At 39.0% G+C, this 16,871-nt stretch overlaps 1 protein-coding gene across 2 annotated transcripts in view; it reads right to left on the reverse strand.

Moving 5' to 3' along the window:
- Positions 1-346: 346 nt before the first annotated feature.
- dpf1 (double PHD fingers 1) overlaps positions 347-16,871 on the reverse strand; it is a 168,021-nt gene continuing 151,496 nt past the window's right edge. For both annotated transcript variants that reach the window (XM_061925341.2, XM_061925342.2), the window contains 3 exons: positions 12,441-12,553; positions 5,394-5,475; positions 347-3,402 (listed from right to left, as the gene is read on the reverse strand). In XM_061925341.2, coding sequence (XP_061781325.2) covers positions 3,332-3,402; positions 5,394-5,475; positions 12,441-12,553 — 266 coding nt within the window. In that variant the 3' untranslated portion in view covers positions 347-3,331. The remainder of the gene's footprint in view (positions 3,403-5,393; positions 5,476-12,440; positions 12,554-16,871) is intronic.

Genomic DNA, 16,871 nt, shown 5'->3' on the forward strand with positions numbered 1-16,871 from the left:
GTACAAAATTCTGTACCCATCCCGAGACGCACAACAAACCAACATTCCCGACCACACACAGACAAAACACACCAATCAGCAAGTGGTGTTTCGCAGTCATTATCCCCGAGAGGGGAAATGTGAGGAGATCCAACGCATTGAGCAGGTTCTGGAGAGGACATCCTCTATTCCCCTCACACAAACACCAGAACCCCCACCATCCATTCCTAAGTCTGTGGGAATCCCATGCAGAGGTTTAAACTCCAAACGCTGCACTCTCTTCAGGAGTGTACTTCCGAGAACCGGTTTGAATTCTGTACAATTACTGGGGCAGCAAAAGTCTATTGAGGAAGTTGACTCTGCCAGCTTTAAAACAGGATGAAGTTTATTTGTCCGCAGTTTATAGGACGAGAACATACTGCTCCGTTGTTGTCCAGTGTCTCCAAAGCCACGTACTCTGCCTGGTGCCCATCCATCTTGTTAATTCTCACTCACTACTTGACTGAGTTGCAGCCAAAGATCATTAGGGCTCTTCTGAGGGCTCTTAAGAGGTTCTCCAGTGGAGTACTCTTGCTCCAAAGTGCCCTTGGCAGGCTGGAGTGTGTGTCTTTGGAGCGGACCTATTGCCGGCTGATGAATTCGTTTGAGTGTGTGTGTGTGTCTTCTTGCATTTCTACCCTTCTTGAGACATCAACAAAGTTAAAGTACCACTGATAGTCACACACACACACTAGGTGTGGTGAAATTAACCTCTGCATTTGACCCATCCCCTTGTTCCACCCCCTGGGAGGTGAGGGGAGCAGTGAGCAGCAACGGTGGCCGCGCTCGGGAATCATTTTGGTGATTTAACCCCCAATTCCAACACTTGATGCTGAGTGCCAAGCAGGGAGGCAATGGGTACCATTTTTATAGTCTTTGGTATGACTCGGCCGGGGTTTGAACTCACAACCTACCGATCTCAGGGCGGACACTCTAACCACTAGACCACTGAGCAGGCTCACACTGAAAAGTACCTACCATATGAGGACTGGTGAACAAGTTAGGAACGAAATCACGGTCCCAATAGGGAAAACCATTGCATCTAATAGAGACTGTCTCATTAGCATCCATCTTTTATTTCATTTTCCTCCGCGGGGGCAGCAGCCTAAGCAGAGAAGCCCAGACTTCCCTCTCCCCAGCCACGTCATCCAACTCCTCCCGGGGGATCCTGAGGCGTTCCCAGGCCAGTCGGGAGACATAGTCTTCCCAACGTGTCCTGGGTCTTCCCTGTGGCCTTCTACCAGGCGGACATGCCCTAAACACCTCCCTAGGGAGGCATTCGGGTGCCCGAACCACCTCATCTGGCTCCTTTCAATGTGGAGGAGCAGTGGCTTTACTTTGAGCTCCTCCCGGATGGCAGAGCTTCTCACCCAATCTCTAAGGGAGAGCCATGCCACCCGGCACAGGAAACTCATTTCGGCCGCTTGTACTCGTGACTTTGTCCTTTCGGTTATAACCCAATGCTCATGATCATAGGTGAGGACGGGAACGTAGATCGACCGGTAAATTGAGAGCTTTGCCTTCCGGCTCAGCTCCTTCTTCACCCCGACGGATCGATACAGCGTCCGCATTACTGAAGACGCCGCACCGATCCGCCTGTCGATCTCACGATCCACTCTTCCCTCACTCGTGAACAAGACTCCGAGGTACTCGAACTTCTCCACTCGGGGCAAGATCTCCTCCCCAACCCAGAGATGGCATTAGCACCCCTAGTGGTGAAATCTATCGCAAATTAGGGTGGTCCCAAAAAAGGAGAGATTTTTCAAATTGACTGTGTCGGTTTTAAAAGTTGGGTCAACATATGAAATAACAAGTGTGTGTAAAAATTCGAAGTGCTTCCCCTCTGGCCAACATACGTAATAACAAATGTGTGTGTGAGAAATTGAAATGCGCCACCTTTGGCTGAAATTAATTTAAAAAAAGTAAATAAATATGTACTAGAGCAGGGGTCACCAACGCGGGGCCCGCGGGCACCAGGTAGCCCGTAAGGCCCAGATGAGTAGCCCGCTGGCCTGTTCTAAAAATAGCTCAAATAGCAGCACTTACCAGTGAGCTGCCTCTATTTTTTAAGTTGCATTTATTTACTAGCAAGCTGGTCTCGCTTTGCTCGACATTTTTAATTCTAAGAGAGACAAAACTCAAATAGAATTTGAAAATCCAAGAAAATATTTGAAAGACTTGGTCTTCACTAACTGACAAAGAAACACATAACAGATTTGGTGTCCAGTTCAAAGTGTGACATGATTTATTTAAAAATTTGAGAGTTGACTTTTGTATTTTACATGAGTTATTATTTTTACAAACCTGGTGCAAAGTAATTCATGATTTGTTAAAAAATGTTAGTGGCTAGCTAGTTAAAATGGGATATTGTGATTTCACAAGACTGTCTTAGAAGTCATCATTTGAAAATGTTCAATTTGAAAAATGTGCACTTAGAGAAAATATAAAAATAAAGTGTTGCATATTGATATTTATCTGTTTCTATATATATTCATTGTGAGAAATCATTAAGATGATCAGTGTTTCCACAAAGATAAATATCATTAATTATGAATAATAACATAGAGTTAAAGGTAAATTGAGCAAATTGGCTATTTCTGGCAATTTATTTAAGTGTGTATCAAACTGGTAGCCCCTGTGATGAGGTGGCGACTTCCGCCCGATTGTAGCTGATAGGCTCCAGCGTCCCCCGCAACCCCAAAGGGAATAAGCGGTAGAAAATGGATGGATGGAAACTGGTAGCCCTTCGCATTAATGAGTACCCAAGAAGTAGCTTTTGGTTTCAAAAAGGTTGGTGACCCCTGTACTAGAGACATACTGTAATAACTTGAAATAAATAATGATTACAAACCAATTTCAAACAAAAAATTCAACAAAAAAAAGTAACTAAAAAGCCTACCTTTTTTTTTTTTATATTTGCATAGTATGTATATATTATAAATGCTGTAAATACAAATCTTCATATATCTAGAAAGGGTGGTCCTAAAGAGGAAGGCATTTTTCTCAGGTCTCAAGAAGGTCACAAATACAAGAATGTGTGTGTGTGTGTGTGTGTGTGTGTGTGTGTGTGTGTGTGTGTGTGTGTGTGTGTGTGTGTGTGTGGCACTGTTAGGAGGGGTCGTCCATCCACAGCAAGGAGCGTGAGTGACACGAATGAACGCCGGAGCTCGGTTCTCTTCTAGAATGGACGCTGGGTTGTTGGGTTCTGTGAAAGACGTGTGGCATCATGGAGAAGGAGGGGGGTGGGGGGGGGGGCAGACAGTCAGGGGGGCGACTGGGAATGTTTGAGAGAGGAGGAATGGCCGTCTGCAGATTAAGTGAGGGTGATGTAGGCTGAGGCCTTTGCCTTCAGTTGTCTCAAACACAGATGACAGCTCCAGCTCCCTGAAACAAACACACACACACACACGCAGCACACACAAGCAGTTCAATCAATACTATTGTAAAGCCTGGTGGATTAATCCCTCGTCTCGCAGTGTGAAGCAATGCTGTCGATGAAGGCTTGATGTGCACGCCATTAGCGGATGGAGGGGATTTGACAAGTAGGTTACTGCGGGATTTGTCACGTTAATTAAGAGCCGACACAACCTTTATGCTTTTGGGTATAAGTGAAAATCTAGTTTCAAACGTGTGGGCAGACCATGAGTGTGGGACTCAAGTGGCACCTCTGCTGTTTGCCATGGTAACAGATGGTCTTGGTAGTACTTCTACCCATGACAACACCAGTGAGCATCCTCATAGGTGGTAGTCACATTCCCATTGGCTGAACAGAAACACCTGCAGACTTGAAAAACTAAGGGGGCAGGGCTACTCACCAAGCGCTCATTAGGTTTCCCCTGTTTTTTTGAAATGTCCTAAAAATCCAAAAGCACTTTGTCAAAGTGCCCCGGTGACATTTTTACACGGAGCACTACCTTGGCCTTCGTACGGCCCACTTTTAGCATGAAAGCACCATTTTGCCCTGGTTTTCGTAGTCTGTCTTGACTATCGCACGGCCATTGTGCGTAACAAAGTAGTCTGTTTGCCCGCAACTGCAAAATAAGCTACCCTGGGGCCAACAAAAGTTGTGAGTTCCAGCAGCCTGATAAAGAAGGTGAAAAACACTATTGCACCTCACAATTTGTTTATGATAACAATTAGGGGGCGATTTTAAATCGACTATTTATACGTCTAGAATTATTATATTGTATATCATCATTAAATTGTATATTGTTAATAAATTGTACATTGTTAATATATTGTATAATACTATATATTCTAAATTCATAACATTTAATTATTAATAATAGAGATGTCCGATAATGGCTTTTTTGCCGATATCCGATATTCCGATATTGTCTAACTCTTTATTACCGATTCCGATATCAACCGATACCGATATATACAGTTGTGGAATTAACACATTATTATGCCTAATTTTGTTGTGATGCCCCGCTGGATGCATTAAACAATGTAACAAGGTTTTCCAAAATAAATCAACTCAAGTTGTGGAAAAAAAAATGCCAACATGGCACTGCCATATTTATTATTGAAGTCACAAAGTGCATTCTTTTTTTTAACATGCCTCAAAACAGCAGCTTAGAATTTGGGACATGAGGAGGTTGAGGTGGGCGGGGTTGGGAGTAGCGGGGGGTATATATTGTAGCCGTACAGCTGCGTTTTAAAAAGTCATACATTTTACTTTTTGAAACCGATACCGATAATTTACGATATTACATTTTAAAGCATTTATCGGACATCTCTAATTAATAACATTAATAAAATGTCCAGTAGGTTCCTTCCTCCTTTGGCCACTGATGTATGCAGTATTGCATCATTTTGTTGTGCACAATGTATATATACGTGTGTGTGTGTGTATACATGTATATGTATAAGTATATATTCGTGAGATCGGGAAAAAACACGGAGGCTATTTCATCCCTACAAGCCTGTTTTGCAGGTTTCCCTGCTCTTCAGGGAAACACTCAGGGAGAACTCCGCTGCAGAGCAGGGAAACCTGCGAAACGGGCTTGTAGGGATGAAATAGCCTTCGTGTTTTTTCCCGACCTAACGAATATTCCACTCCACCCTGGTATTGAGCACTGTCTAACGGATAAACTACGGCTGTATATATATATATATATATATATATATATATATATATATATATATATCCACGCTAACCCAAAGAACATTAGCATTAATGCCGCATTTTAGAACCGTTTGTATTATAATAATCGACATTTGTCCATCGATTCCTGAATCGTCCACGTTTTAATCATGATGCAAAGGAGAATTGATCCTTTTTCCTCCTCTATTGCAAACCCTATCATAAACATCATGTGTATGCGGAGTTTTCCTTCATTGAAATGTTGGTTAGTAAAGCAGTTGCATACCCTCTGGTGGTTCTGACATGGGAGGGCTCAGACAGTACATGTGGTAGCCTCTGTCACAATCATCGCAGAACAACAGCTGATCCTGGAACAGAAGAGAGTGTGTGATTTAACAGCTAATTAACAAGTAAATAAACATGGGTGTTTTTCACATTTCAATCGATACGGTACCAATCACTGTTTTTAATTATATATATATATATATATATATATATATATATATATATATATATATATATATATATATATATATATATATATATATATATATATATATATATATATACATATATATATATATATACATATACATACATACATACATACATACATATATACATATATATATATATATATATATATATATATATATATATATATATATATATACCGTATTTTTCAGAGTATAAATCGCTCCGGATTATAAGTCGCACCGACCAAAAATGCATAATAAAGAAAGAAAAAACATACAGCATATAAGTCGCACTGGAGTATAAGTTGCATTTTTGGGGGAAATTTATTTGATAAAACCCAACACCAAGAATAGACATTTGAAAGGCAATTTAAAATAAATAAAGAATAGTGAATAAGTGTACGTTATATGAGGCATAAATAACCAACTGGTATGTTAACGTAACATATTATGGTAAGAGTCATTCAAATAACTATAACATATAGAACATGCTATACGTTTACCAAACACTCCTAATAGCTAAATCCCATGAAATCTTATACGTCTAGTTTCTTACGTGAATGAGCTAAATAATATTAGTTGATATTTTACGGTAATGTGTTAATAATTTCACACATAAATTGCTCCTGAGTATAAGTCGCACCCCCGGCCAAACTATGAAAAAAACTGCGACTCATAGTCCGAAAAATATGGTATATATGTAGTCTAATTAGCAAGTATGCAGTTTGTCGTAGGTGTGTTGTTGTAGTCAGGAAGTAGTCTTTTGATATTAAGTTGAATGTGTCAGTCTTGTCTTTTGTTGAGTCCTACAAAGTGTTTACTGCTACACACCAGCTGTTTGATTGTAACGCATCTTAGTTGTAGTTTTGATTTCCAAATTTGAAGGTGAAACGCCAATGCTAATCAGTAGCATGTTTTTGGCATATCCAATGAGCAAGCTTGCAAAGTCGAGCCATACTTTTTAGCGCTTTTCCGTCATGCACACTTGCTTTGTTGGCATGGAAAATTGCAACATTACCTAAAGGCGGTTGGATTTGAATAATTAGTATGTGCCCAGGTATAGTATCGTTAGTATAGACACATTCCCTACAAATCATATTATTAAAAGTTGAATATGCTTGAATGGTAAAAATATGAATAGCATGGTTTTAATACACAGTACCAGTCCAGATAAGTTTCAATCAGGGGTGTCCCAAATACAACTTTTTCACTTCCAATACAATACCGATATTGGAGCCTTGATCCGATACAATTTCTGCATGAATCATATATACTCATTATTTTGTCGTGTGGAATGTTACATAAGGCTTGATCAAGGGAAATTACTGAAATAAAAAACAATGGTTGGTATTAAAAAACACTAACCAATTTATTAATAACCGTCTGGAATGCACTTATGCTGTCTTTTTTTGTTTGTTTTCTTTAAGTTAAAGGTGAACTGCACATTTTTTTGTTTATATTCGCCTATTGTTCACAATAATTATGAAATACATTACGACGGATGTTTTTTTTTTTTCAATGCATTCTAACTATAATATAAATAAAAAGTATTCTTACAAGCGGAGCCAATGGGAGCTCCACTATTTCGCCCATAAAATCCGATTGTCATAACGTGGACCTTGGGGTGTTGTGTTTTCCCGGAATGCAAAGGAAAGTTGGCGCGGGCAAGGCGTGAAGGTAAGGACATGTTTATTTTTACACTAACAAAAAGAACAAATGAAAAGCGCGCACAAGGCGGAAGTACAAAAACTTGGCTAATGAAACAAAAGACTAGCACAAAGGCAATTAACTATGAACATGAAACAAAAACACTTACTGTGGCATGGCATGAAGCATGAACTATAGTAAACAGGAATCTCATGGGTAGCAGAGGTAGTAAGGATAATGTCACCAGCCGATCAACAGAAAAAGACAGGTTTAAATAACAGTGGCATGATTAGTGACAGGTGTGTGAGTTCAAATGAATCAGGTGTGTGACATGAGGACAGGTGAAAACTAATGGTCGCTATGGTGACAAAACAAACAAGAGTGCACAAAGAGTCCAAAAACCAAACCTGAACATAACCAAAACAAAACATGATCACACAGACATGACACCGATAAACCATTCAAAAAGTGCCAACATATAAGTATTAGTGAGATTGTTATTATAAATGCTATCGCAAACAAACTATTTATAGCGGCGCCATGACCACAAGTTTGTGTGCTTATGTTGATATCATCGAGTGGTAAGTAGCTTCCTCGCTTCCTTGCTTGTGGACGTTTATTGTCGATCATAAATCATGCCTCTCACCTGGATAGTGGAAGGATGAGAACGTATTCCGACAAGTATTTTAACTTTGACAGCCAATTTTGACCAAACGACACAAAAGGACAATTGTTTCCACCTCACTTTGATTATGAGTCATTGTTCATCCAAACGGGAATAGAACAAGATTCTATCAGTCGGCATCCTAATAACAGCAGGCATTGTACAGTAAGTGATGTTTTATTATGTTTGTTGGCTCGCATGAAGTCTACATTGACGTAGTTGAAAAAAAGCGAACTTTGTGATGCGTTTTTTTTAATTAATGCGCTGCGTATGCCTAAACTGATCAAAATACATACCGTATTTTTCGGACTATAAGTCGCAGTTTTTTTCATAGTTTGGCCGGGGGTGCGACTTATACTCAGGAGCGACTTATGTGTGAAATTATTAACACATTAGCGTAAAATATCAAATAATATTATTTAGCTCATTCACGTAAGAGACTAGACGTATAAGATTTCATGGGATTTAGCGATTAGGAGTGACAGATTGTATAGCATGTTCTATATGTTATAGTTATTTGAATGACTCTTACCATAATATGTTACGTTAACATACCAGACAGTTGCTTATTTATGCCTCATATAACGTACACTTATTCAGCCTGTTGTTCACTATTCTGTATTTATTTTAAATTGCCTTTCAAATGTCTATTCTTGGTGTTGGCTTTTATCAAATAAATGTCTCCAAAAATTGCAACTTATACTCCAGTGCGACTTATATGTGTTTTTTTCCTTCTTTATTGTGCATTTTCGACCGGTGCGACTTATACTCCGAAGCGACTTATACTCCGAAAAAATGCGGTAAGTATTAAATGTTATTATTAATGTGCCCATTACAACATTACATATATACTTACATCATGTATATAAAACCTTAATGGAGGTGTTTGGTTTTTGTTTAAGGGCTTTTATAGTCAGAATAGAGCTACTGTCATAGGCTCCAATGCAAGTGGACTTTTAATCGCATATATTCAATATTCAGAATGCACAAAAAAAAAGAAAAACATACGTGTTCTCCTCTTCTTATGGTTAGAGTGTCCGCCCTGAGATCGGTAGGTCGTGAGTTCAAACCCTGACCGAGTCATACCAAAGACTATAAAAATGGGACCCATTACCTCCCTGCTTGGCAGTCAGCATCAAGGGTTGGAATCGGCGGTTAAATCACCAAAAATGATTCCCAGGCACGGCCACCGCTGCTGCTCACTGCTCCCCTCACCTCCCAGGGGGTGATCAAGGGTGATGGGTCTAATGCAGAGGATCATTTCACCACACCTAGTATGTGTGTGACAATCATTGGTACTTGGATTGCGAATTATAGGCAAAATTCCCCAAAAAAAGTGTTCCCTTTTAAGCTCATGACGCAGTAAGTTGAATGATGCGGACACCTTTGTTACTGGATACTTTCTAATAAGTGTCTGCTTTGGAGACTTTGTATTTGTACGTAATATACAACCATAATAGTTTTATACTTGTTTATATCGACAAGTGTACAATATTGTCCAACTAAAGACAATTATTATGTACAGTATGTCTAGCTTTTGTGCTCTTTATTGTTTGCTTAGCTGTTGTGTAGCGTCTAGTAGCCTATGTTTATTTTTTGTAAATTACGTCACTGAGACAAACCTTGAGTGCAGCCGAGTCATACCAAAGACTATAAAAATGGGACCCATTACGTCCCTGCTTGGCACTCAGCATCAAGGGTTGGAATTGGGGGTTAAATCACCAAAAATGATTCCCGGGCGCGGCCACCGCTGCTGCTCACTGCTCACCTCACCTCCCAGGAGGTGATCAAGGGTGATGGGTCAAATGCAGAGAATAATTTTGCCACACCTAGTGTGTGTGTGACAATCATTGGCACTTTAACTTGAACTTTTTTAACTTATTGGAGGACATTTCAAAGTGAACTGGTTGTCCAACATCTTGCTCCTCATGCTATTGGCATTTATTTGATGTCATCCAAACATCGTGTGCCTTTTAAAGTTTCTGGCACAGAAAGTTTCTTACCATCCAAGACAAGCTGAACCTCCTTGTTGCTATGCAGCAAGGAGGAAGCCTCACTGTCTACTAGCTGCCATTACATGATCAATGAGTCTGCGGTTCCTTCTTAAAGGACGAGGAAAAAAGAATGACGAAACTAGTGTCTATTAAAAATCAACTGCAGCTCATTTTTTAGCATTCGTGAGTACCAATAATGTATATGTCATAATTACATAAGAGAAGAGAAGGTTAAAGTAGCAATGATTGTCACACACACACTAGGTGTGGTGAAATTTGTCCTCTGCATTTGACCCATCCCCTTGTTCCACCTCCTGGGAGGTGAGGGGAGCAGTGGGCAGCAGCGGTGGCCGCGCCCGGGAATCATTTTTGGTGATTTAACCCCCAATTCCAACCCTTGATGCTGAGTGCCAAGCAGGGAGGTAATGGGTCCCATTTTTATAGTCTTTGGTATGACTCGGCCCGTGTTTGAACTCACAACCTACCCATCTCAGGGCGGACACTAACCACTAGGCCAGTGTTTTTCAACCTTTTTTGAGCCAAGGCACATTTTTTGCGTTGAAAAAATGCGGAGGCACACCACCAGCAGAAATCATTAAAAATGAAACTCAGTTGACAGTAAAAAATTGTTGGATATGACTTTAAACCATAACCAAGCATCATTATAGCTCTTGTCTCAAAGTAGGTGTACTGTCACCACCTGTCACATCACGCCATGACTTATTTTGACTTTTTTGCTGTTTTCCTGTGTGGAGTGTTTTAATTCTTGTCTTGCGCTCCTATTTTGGTGGCTTTTTCTCCTTTTTTGGTATTTTCCTGTAGTAGTTTCATGTCTTCCTTTGAGCGATATTTCCCGCATCTACTTTGTTTTTATCCTTCTTCGTGGGGACATTGTCGATTGTCATGTCATGTTCGGATGTACACTGTGGACGCCATCTTTGCTCCACAGTAAGTCTTTGCTGTCGTCCAGCATTCTGTTTTTGTTTACTTTGTAGCCAGTTCAGTTTTAGTTTTGTTCTGCATAGCCTTCCCTAAGCTTCAATGCCTTTTCTTAGGGGCACTTACCTTTTGTTTATTTTTATGTTTAAGCATTAGATACCTTTTTACCTGCATCTACAAAGCAATTAGCTACCTGCTGCCACCTACTGATATGGAAGAGTTTTACACGGTTACTCTGCCGAGCTCTAGACAGCACCGACACTCAACAACAACACATCATTTGCAGACTATAATTACAGGTTTGCAAAAAATATGTTTTTACCCCAAATAGGTGAAATTAGATCATCTCCCACGGCACACCAGACTGTATCTCGCAGCACACTAGTGTGCCGCGGCACAGTGGTTGAAAAACACTGCACTAGGCCACTGAGTAGGTGTTTATGAGTGTGTGTAAACGGTTAATAACAGTGTGTTATAATGTGAACATGAATACAATATTCATATAAATCAGAAAACAAATAGTTTCCCTACTTTACAGAAGTTCACCTACCACGGGGAGCATCTGGAACATCGAGGGAACAATGTACACTTAATACAAAATAAATACAAATATGCTCCTAAGTCAGTGCTTCTCAATTAATTTCTCCCTCGGAAGAAGAAAACATTCCCCCGACCTCTACTTTTCACCGTGACTATAAATAGTATATTTTGTGTATAAAATTGTTATAGGTACACCTCTGTACAACATTGTATGCGTAGTAACATTAAAGAAATATAAAAATATACATCAACTTACAACAAACGATACATTTATTAACATTGCTTTTTAGTCTGTAACAGAAACGATTTAATGTGCATCAATTTTCCAGAAAAAATAAAAATAAAAATATCCTTATTTAAACTATAACCCTATTTTTTGACTGACTTGAACCATTTGATACTGAAAAATTCAATTAAATAAACTCAATTTAAAAAAATGTTTTAGTTCATACCAAAGACTCTAAAAATGGGACCCATTATCTCCCTGCTTGGCACTCAGCATCAAGTGTTGGAATTGGGGGTTAAATCACCAAAATGATTCCCGAGCGCGGCCACCACTGCTGCTCACTGCTCCCCTCACCTCCCAGGGGGTGGAAAAGGGGGATGAGTCAAATGCAGAGAGTAATTTCACCACACCTAGTGTGTGTGTAACTATCAGTGGTACTTTAAATGTAATAAATCATAATAAATTCAAACTGATCAGCAACATGAACTCAGACAACACTTGAACCTAAAAAACAAAAATGAATAAAACAATTTGTGCTGATTTTTTTTTTTTTTTTTTAATCAAAATGAGGAAGTCAGAATTAATGGCTACAGGGAGCTTTTTGTAGTGCTTTTCGAAGCATGATACTGATAAAGCATGTTCCCAGGGCTCACACCATGGTAATGTCAGGAGGCCCCGCACACTACTTGAAAATAACTTGCAACACTAAAACCACTTTGAAAAGTCTAAAGGTGTGTGTCACCCTAGTAGGTTTTGTACGTGGGCACGGAGCAGGCGCAGTGGCACAAATGTTCCCATCATGTACAGATGACTCATACTTTAGTTTCATCTTTGGGTAAAGCCTTACGTCGTTCTCGGAGGTGCCGCACAGGCTGCAGGACTTGCACTCGATGCACTGCCAGCGATAAGTCCTCACTGCAGCTGTCATGTTCACTGTGAACTGCAGACAGGACGGGTGGCCTGGGTTCACGCACACACACACATAAACACACACACACACACACACACACACGTGCACGCACACACACGCCCACACAGTTTTCACCACTCCTCTCTGTACTGTGAGGGTTGCCAGATCTCCTCCACCTACTCCTCTATACAGTGCATCCGGAAAGTATTCAAAGCGCTTAATTCACTTTTTCCACATTTTGTTATGTTACAGCCTTATTCCAAACTTAAATACATTCATTTTTGTCCTCAAAATTATACACACATATTGACAATGTGTACATTTTTTGGTTTTTTTATTAGCAAATGTATTAAAACAAAAAAAATATATGTACATAAGTATTCACAGCCTTTGCTTAATACAGGGGTACCCAAACTTTTTGACTCTGGGGCCGCATTGGGTTAAAAAAAATTGGCCGGGGGCCGGGCTGTGTGTGTGTGTGTGTGTGTGTGTGTGTGTGTGTGTGTGTGTGTGTGTGTGTGTGTATATATATATATATATATATATATATATATATATATATATATATATATATATATATATATATATATATATATATATATATATATATATATATATATATATTATATTTATTCATTTATTTATATATATATATATATATATATATATATATATATATATATATTTATATTTATTCATTTATTTATATATATATATATATATATATATATATATATATATATATATATAAATAAATAAATAAATATATATATATATATATATATATATATATATATATATATATATATATATATATATATATATATATATATACAGTCACAGTCAAAAGTTTACATACACTTGTAAAGAACATAATGTCATGGCTGTCTTGAGTTTCCAATCATTTCTACAACTCTTATTTTTTGTGATAGAGTGATTGGAGCACATACTTGTTGGTCACAAAAAACATTCATGAAGTTGTTGTTTTTTTAATTAATTTATTATGGGTCTACTGAAAATGTGACCAAATCTGTTGGGTCAAAAGTATACATACAGTAATGTTAATATTAGGTTACATGTCTCTTGGCAAGTTTCACTGCAATAAGGCACTTTTGGTAGCCATCCACAAGCTTCTGGCAAGTTTCTGGTTGAGTTTTTGACCACTCCTCTTGACACAATTGGTGCATTTCAGCTAAATGTGTTGGTTTTCTCACATGGACTTGTTTCTTCAGCATTGTCCACGCGTTTAAGTCAGGACTTTGGTAAGGCCATTCTAGAACCTTAATTCTAGCCAAATTTTAGCCATTGTGGCCAAACAGCTCAATTGTAGTTTCATCTGACATCACATGGACAAAGATAAGACCTTCTGGAGTAGAGTTATGTGGTCAGATGAATCAAAAATTGAGCTGTTTGGCCACAATACCCAGCAATATGTTTGGAGGAGAAAAGATGAAGCCTTTAATCCCAGGTACACCAGCCCTACCGTCAAGCATGGTGGTGGTAGTATTATGCTCTGGGCCTGTTTTGCTGCCAATGGAACTGGTGCTTTACAGAGAGTAAATGGGTCAATGAAAAAGGAGGATTGCCTCCAAATTCTTCAGGACAACCTAAAATCATCAGCCCGGAGGTTGGGTCTTGGACACAGTCGGGTGTTCCAACAGGACAATGACCCCAAACACACGTCAAAACTGGTAAAGGAATGGCTAAATCGGGCTAGAATTAAGGTTTTAGAATGGCCTTCCCAAAGTCCTGCCTTAAACATGTGGACAATGCTGAAGAAACAAATCCATGTCAGAAAACCAACAAATTTTGTCAAGAGGAGTGGTCGAAAATTCAACCAGAAGCTTGTGGATGGCTACCAAAAATGCCTTATTGCAGTGAAACTTGCCAAGGGACATGTAAGCAAATATTAACATTGCTGTATGTATACTTTTGACCCAGCAGATTTGGTCACATTTTCAGTAGACCCATAATAAATTCATAAAAGAAGCAAACTTCATGAATGTTTTTTGTGACCAACAAGTATGTGCTCCAATCACTCTATCACAAAAAAATAAGAGTTGTAGAAATAATTGGAAACTCAAGACAGCCATGACATTATGTTCTTTACAAGTGTATGTAAACTTTTGACCACAACTGTATGTATATATATATATATATATATATATATATATATATATATATATATATATATATATATTCCTCACGCACTAATTGACTAAAAGAGTGCGACACTGGGGCGCGAGCACAATGATGTCATGTTATCAATGGGAAAATGCATTTTTAGACAATATGATTTGCCTGAGCGGCCAGGAGACCTCGAGAGTAACAAGCAGTAGAAAATAGATTAGAAAGGACAAATTAAAAAAACAACTTAAGACCTCCCGCGGGCCGGATTTTGGACGCAGGCGGGCTGTAGTTTGGGGACCACTGATCTAAACTTTACCGCTGCCAGGTATTTTTTTTTGTACTTTTATTGTCATATTTTCAGAATGTCTTTGTTCTATTTTTGGCTAAAGTAAGACAAAGAAAACAATCTAAAGTTGTCTTTATTTTTTTGTTTCAATGCCATGACTTTAATAGTCCTGCCCATGTGTGCACAGATTTTCAACCATGCGGCCCCTGAGCTAAAATGACTTGATGTACAGTATTACAGTATATGTAACAGCTGCAGCACAAAAAAAAGGGGCAGCATAAAATAGAGAGTAGATCCAGCAGAAAATAGACATTATAAACAAAGAGAGGTAGCTAACATTGAAGCAGTCGGACAAATTAAAAAAAAAACTTGAGACTTCCCGCGGGCCGGATTTTGGGGACCCCTGGCTTAATACTTTGTTGATGCACCTTTGGCAGCAATTACAGCCTCACGTCTTTTTGAATACGATGCCACAAGCTTGCCACATCTATCTTTGGGCTGCTTCGTGTACATGGAATTTTTTATTTTTTTTTCTAATAAATTTGCTTCTTTTATTTTTCAAAAAAACATTCTCACATTGTCATTATTGTCTGTTGAGTTTTGAGGACAAAAATGGTTTTTTTCCCCATTTTTGAACAAGGCTGTAACATATAAAAATGTGGAAAAAGTGAAGCATTGTGAATACCTTCCGGATGCACTGTATCTATCCAACCACTTCAACAGAGGTGGGCTTTTTTTATTTTTTACATACATCCCAATTTATTACATACTGTAGAGTTTTATTTTTAGATGTTTTAAAACAGATTATTGAATTATCATTACATGGCAATACAAACCCCGTTTCCATATGAGTTGGGAAATTGTGTTAGATGTAAATATAAACAGAATACAATGATTTGCAAATCATTTTCAAGCCATATTCAGTTGAATATGCTACAAAGACAACATATTTGATGTTCAAACTCATAAACATTTTTTTTTTTGCAAATAATCATTAACTTTAGAATTTGATGCCAGCAACACGTGACAAAGAAGTTGGGAAAGGTGGCAATAAATACTGATAAAGTTGAGGAATGCTCATCAAACACTTATTTGGAACATCCCACAGGTGAACAGGCTAATTGGGAACAGGTGGGTGCCATGATTGGGTATAAAAGTAGATTCCATGAATTGATTCACAAACAAGGATGGGGCGAGGGTCACCACTTTGTCAACAAATGCGTGAGCAAATTGTTGAACAGTTTAAGAAAAACCTTTCTCAACCAGCTATTGCAAGGAATTTAGGGATTTCACCATCTACGGTCCGTAATATCATCAAAGGGTTCAGAGAATCTGGAGAAATCACTCCATGTTAGCAGCTAAAGCCTGTGACTTTCGATCCCTCAGGCTGTACTGCATCAACAAGCGACATCAGTGTGTAAAGGATATCACCACATGGGCTCAGGAACACTTCAGAAACCCACTGTCAGTAACTACAGTTGGTCGCTACATCTGTAAGTGCAAGTTAAAACTCTCCTATGCAAGGCGAAAACCGTTTATCAACAACACCCAGAAACGCCATCGGCTTCGCTGGGCCTGAGTTCATCTAAGATGGACCGATACAAAGTGGAAAAGTGTTCTGTGGTCTGACGAGTCCACATTTCAAATTGTTTTTTGGAAAATGTGGACGTTGTGTCCTCCGGACCAAAGAACCATACGGATTGTTATAGGCGCAAAGTTGAAAAGCCAGCATCTGTGATGGTATGGGGGTGTATTAGTGCCCAAGACATGGGTAACTTACACATCTGTGACGACACCATTAATGCTGAATGGTACATACAGGTTTTGGAGCAACATATGTTGCCGTCCAAGCAACGTTACCATGGACGCCCCTGCTTATTTCAGCAAGACAATGCCAAGCCACGTGTTACATCAACGTGGCTTCATAGTAAAAGAGTGCGGGTACTAGACTG

Source organism: Nerophis lumbriciformis, linkage group LG30 (assembly GCF_033978685.3).
Source record: "Nerophis lumbriciformis linkage group LG30, RoL_Nlum_v2.1, whole genome shotgun sequence".
NCBI lineage: Eukaryota > Metazoa > Chordata > Actinopteri > Syngnathiformes > Syngnathidae > Nerophis > Nerophis lumbriciformis.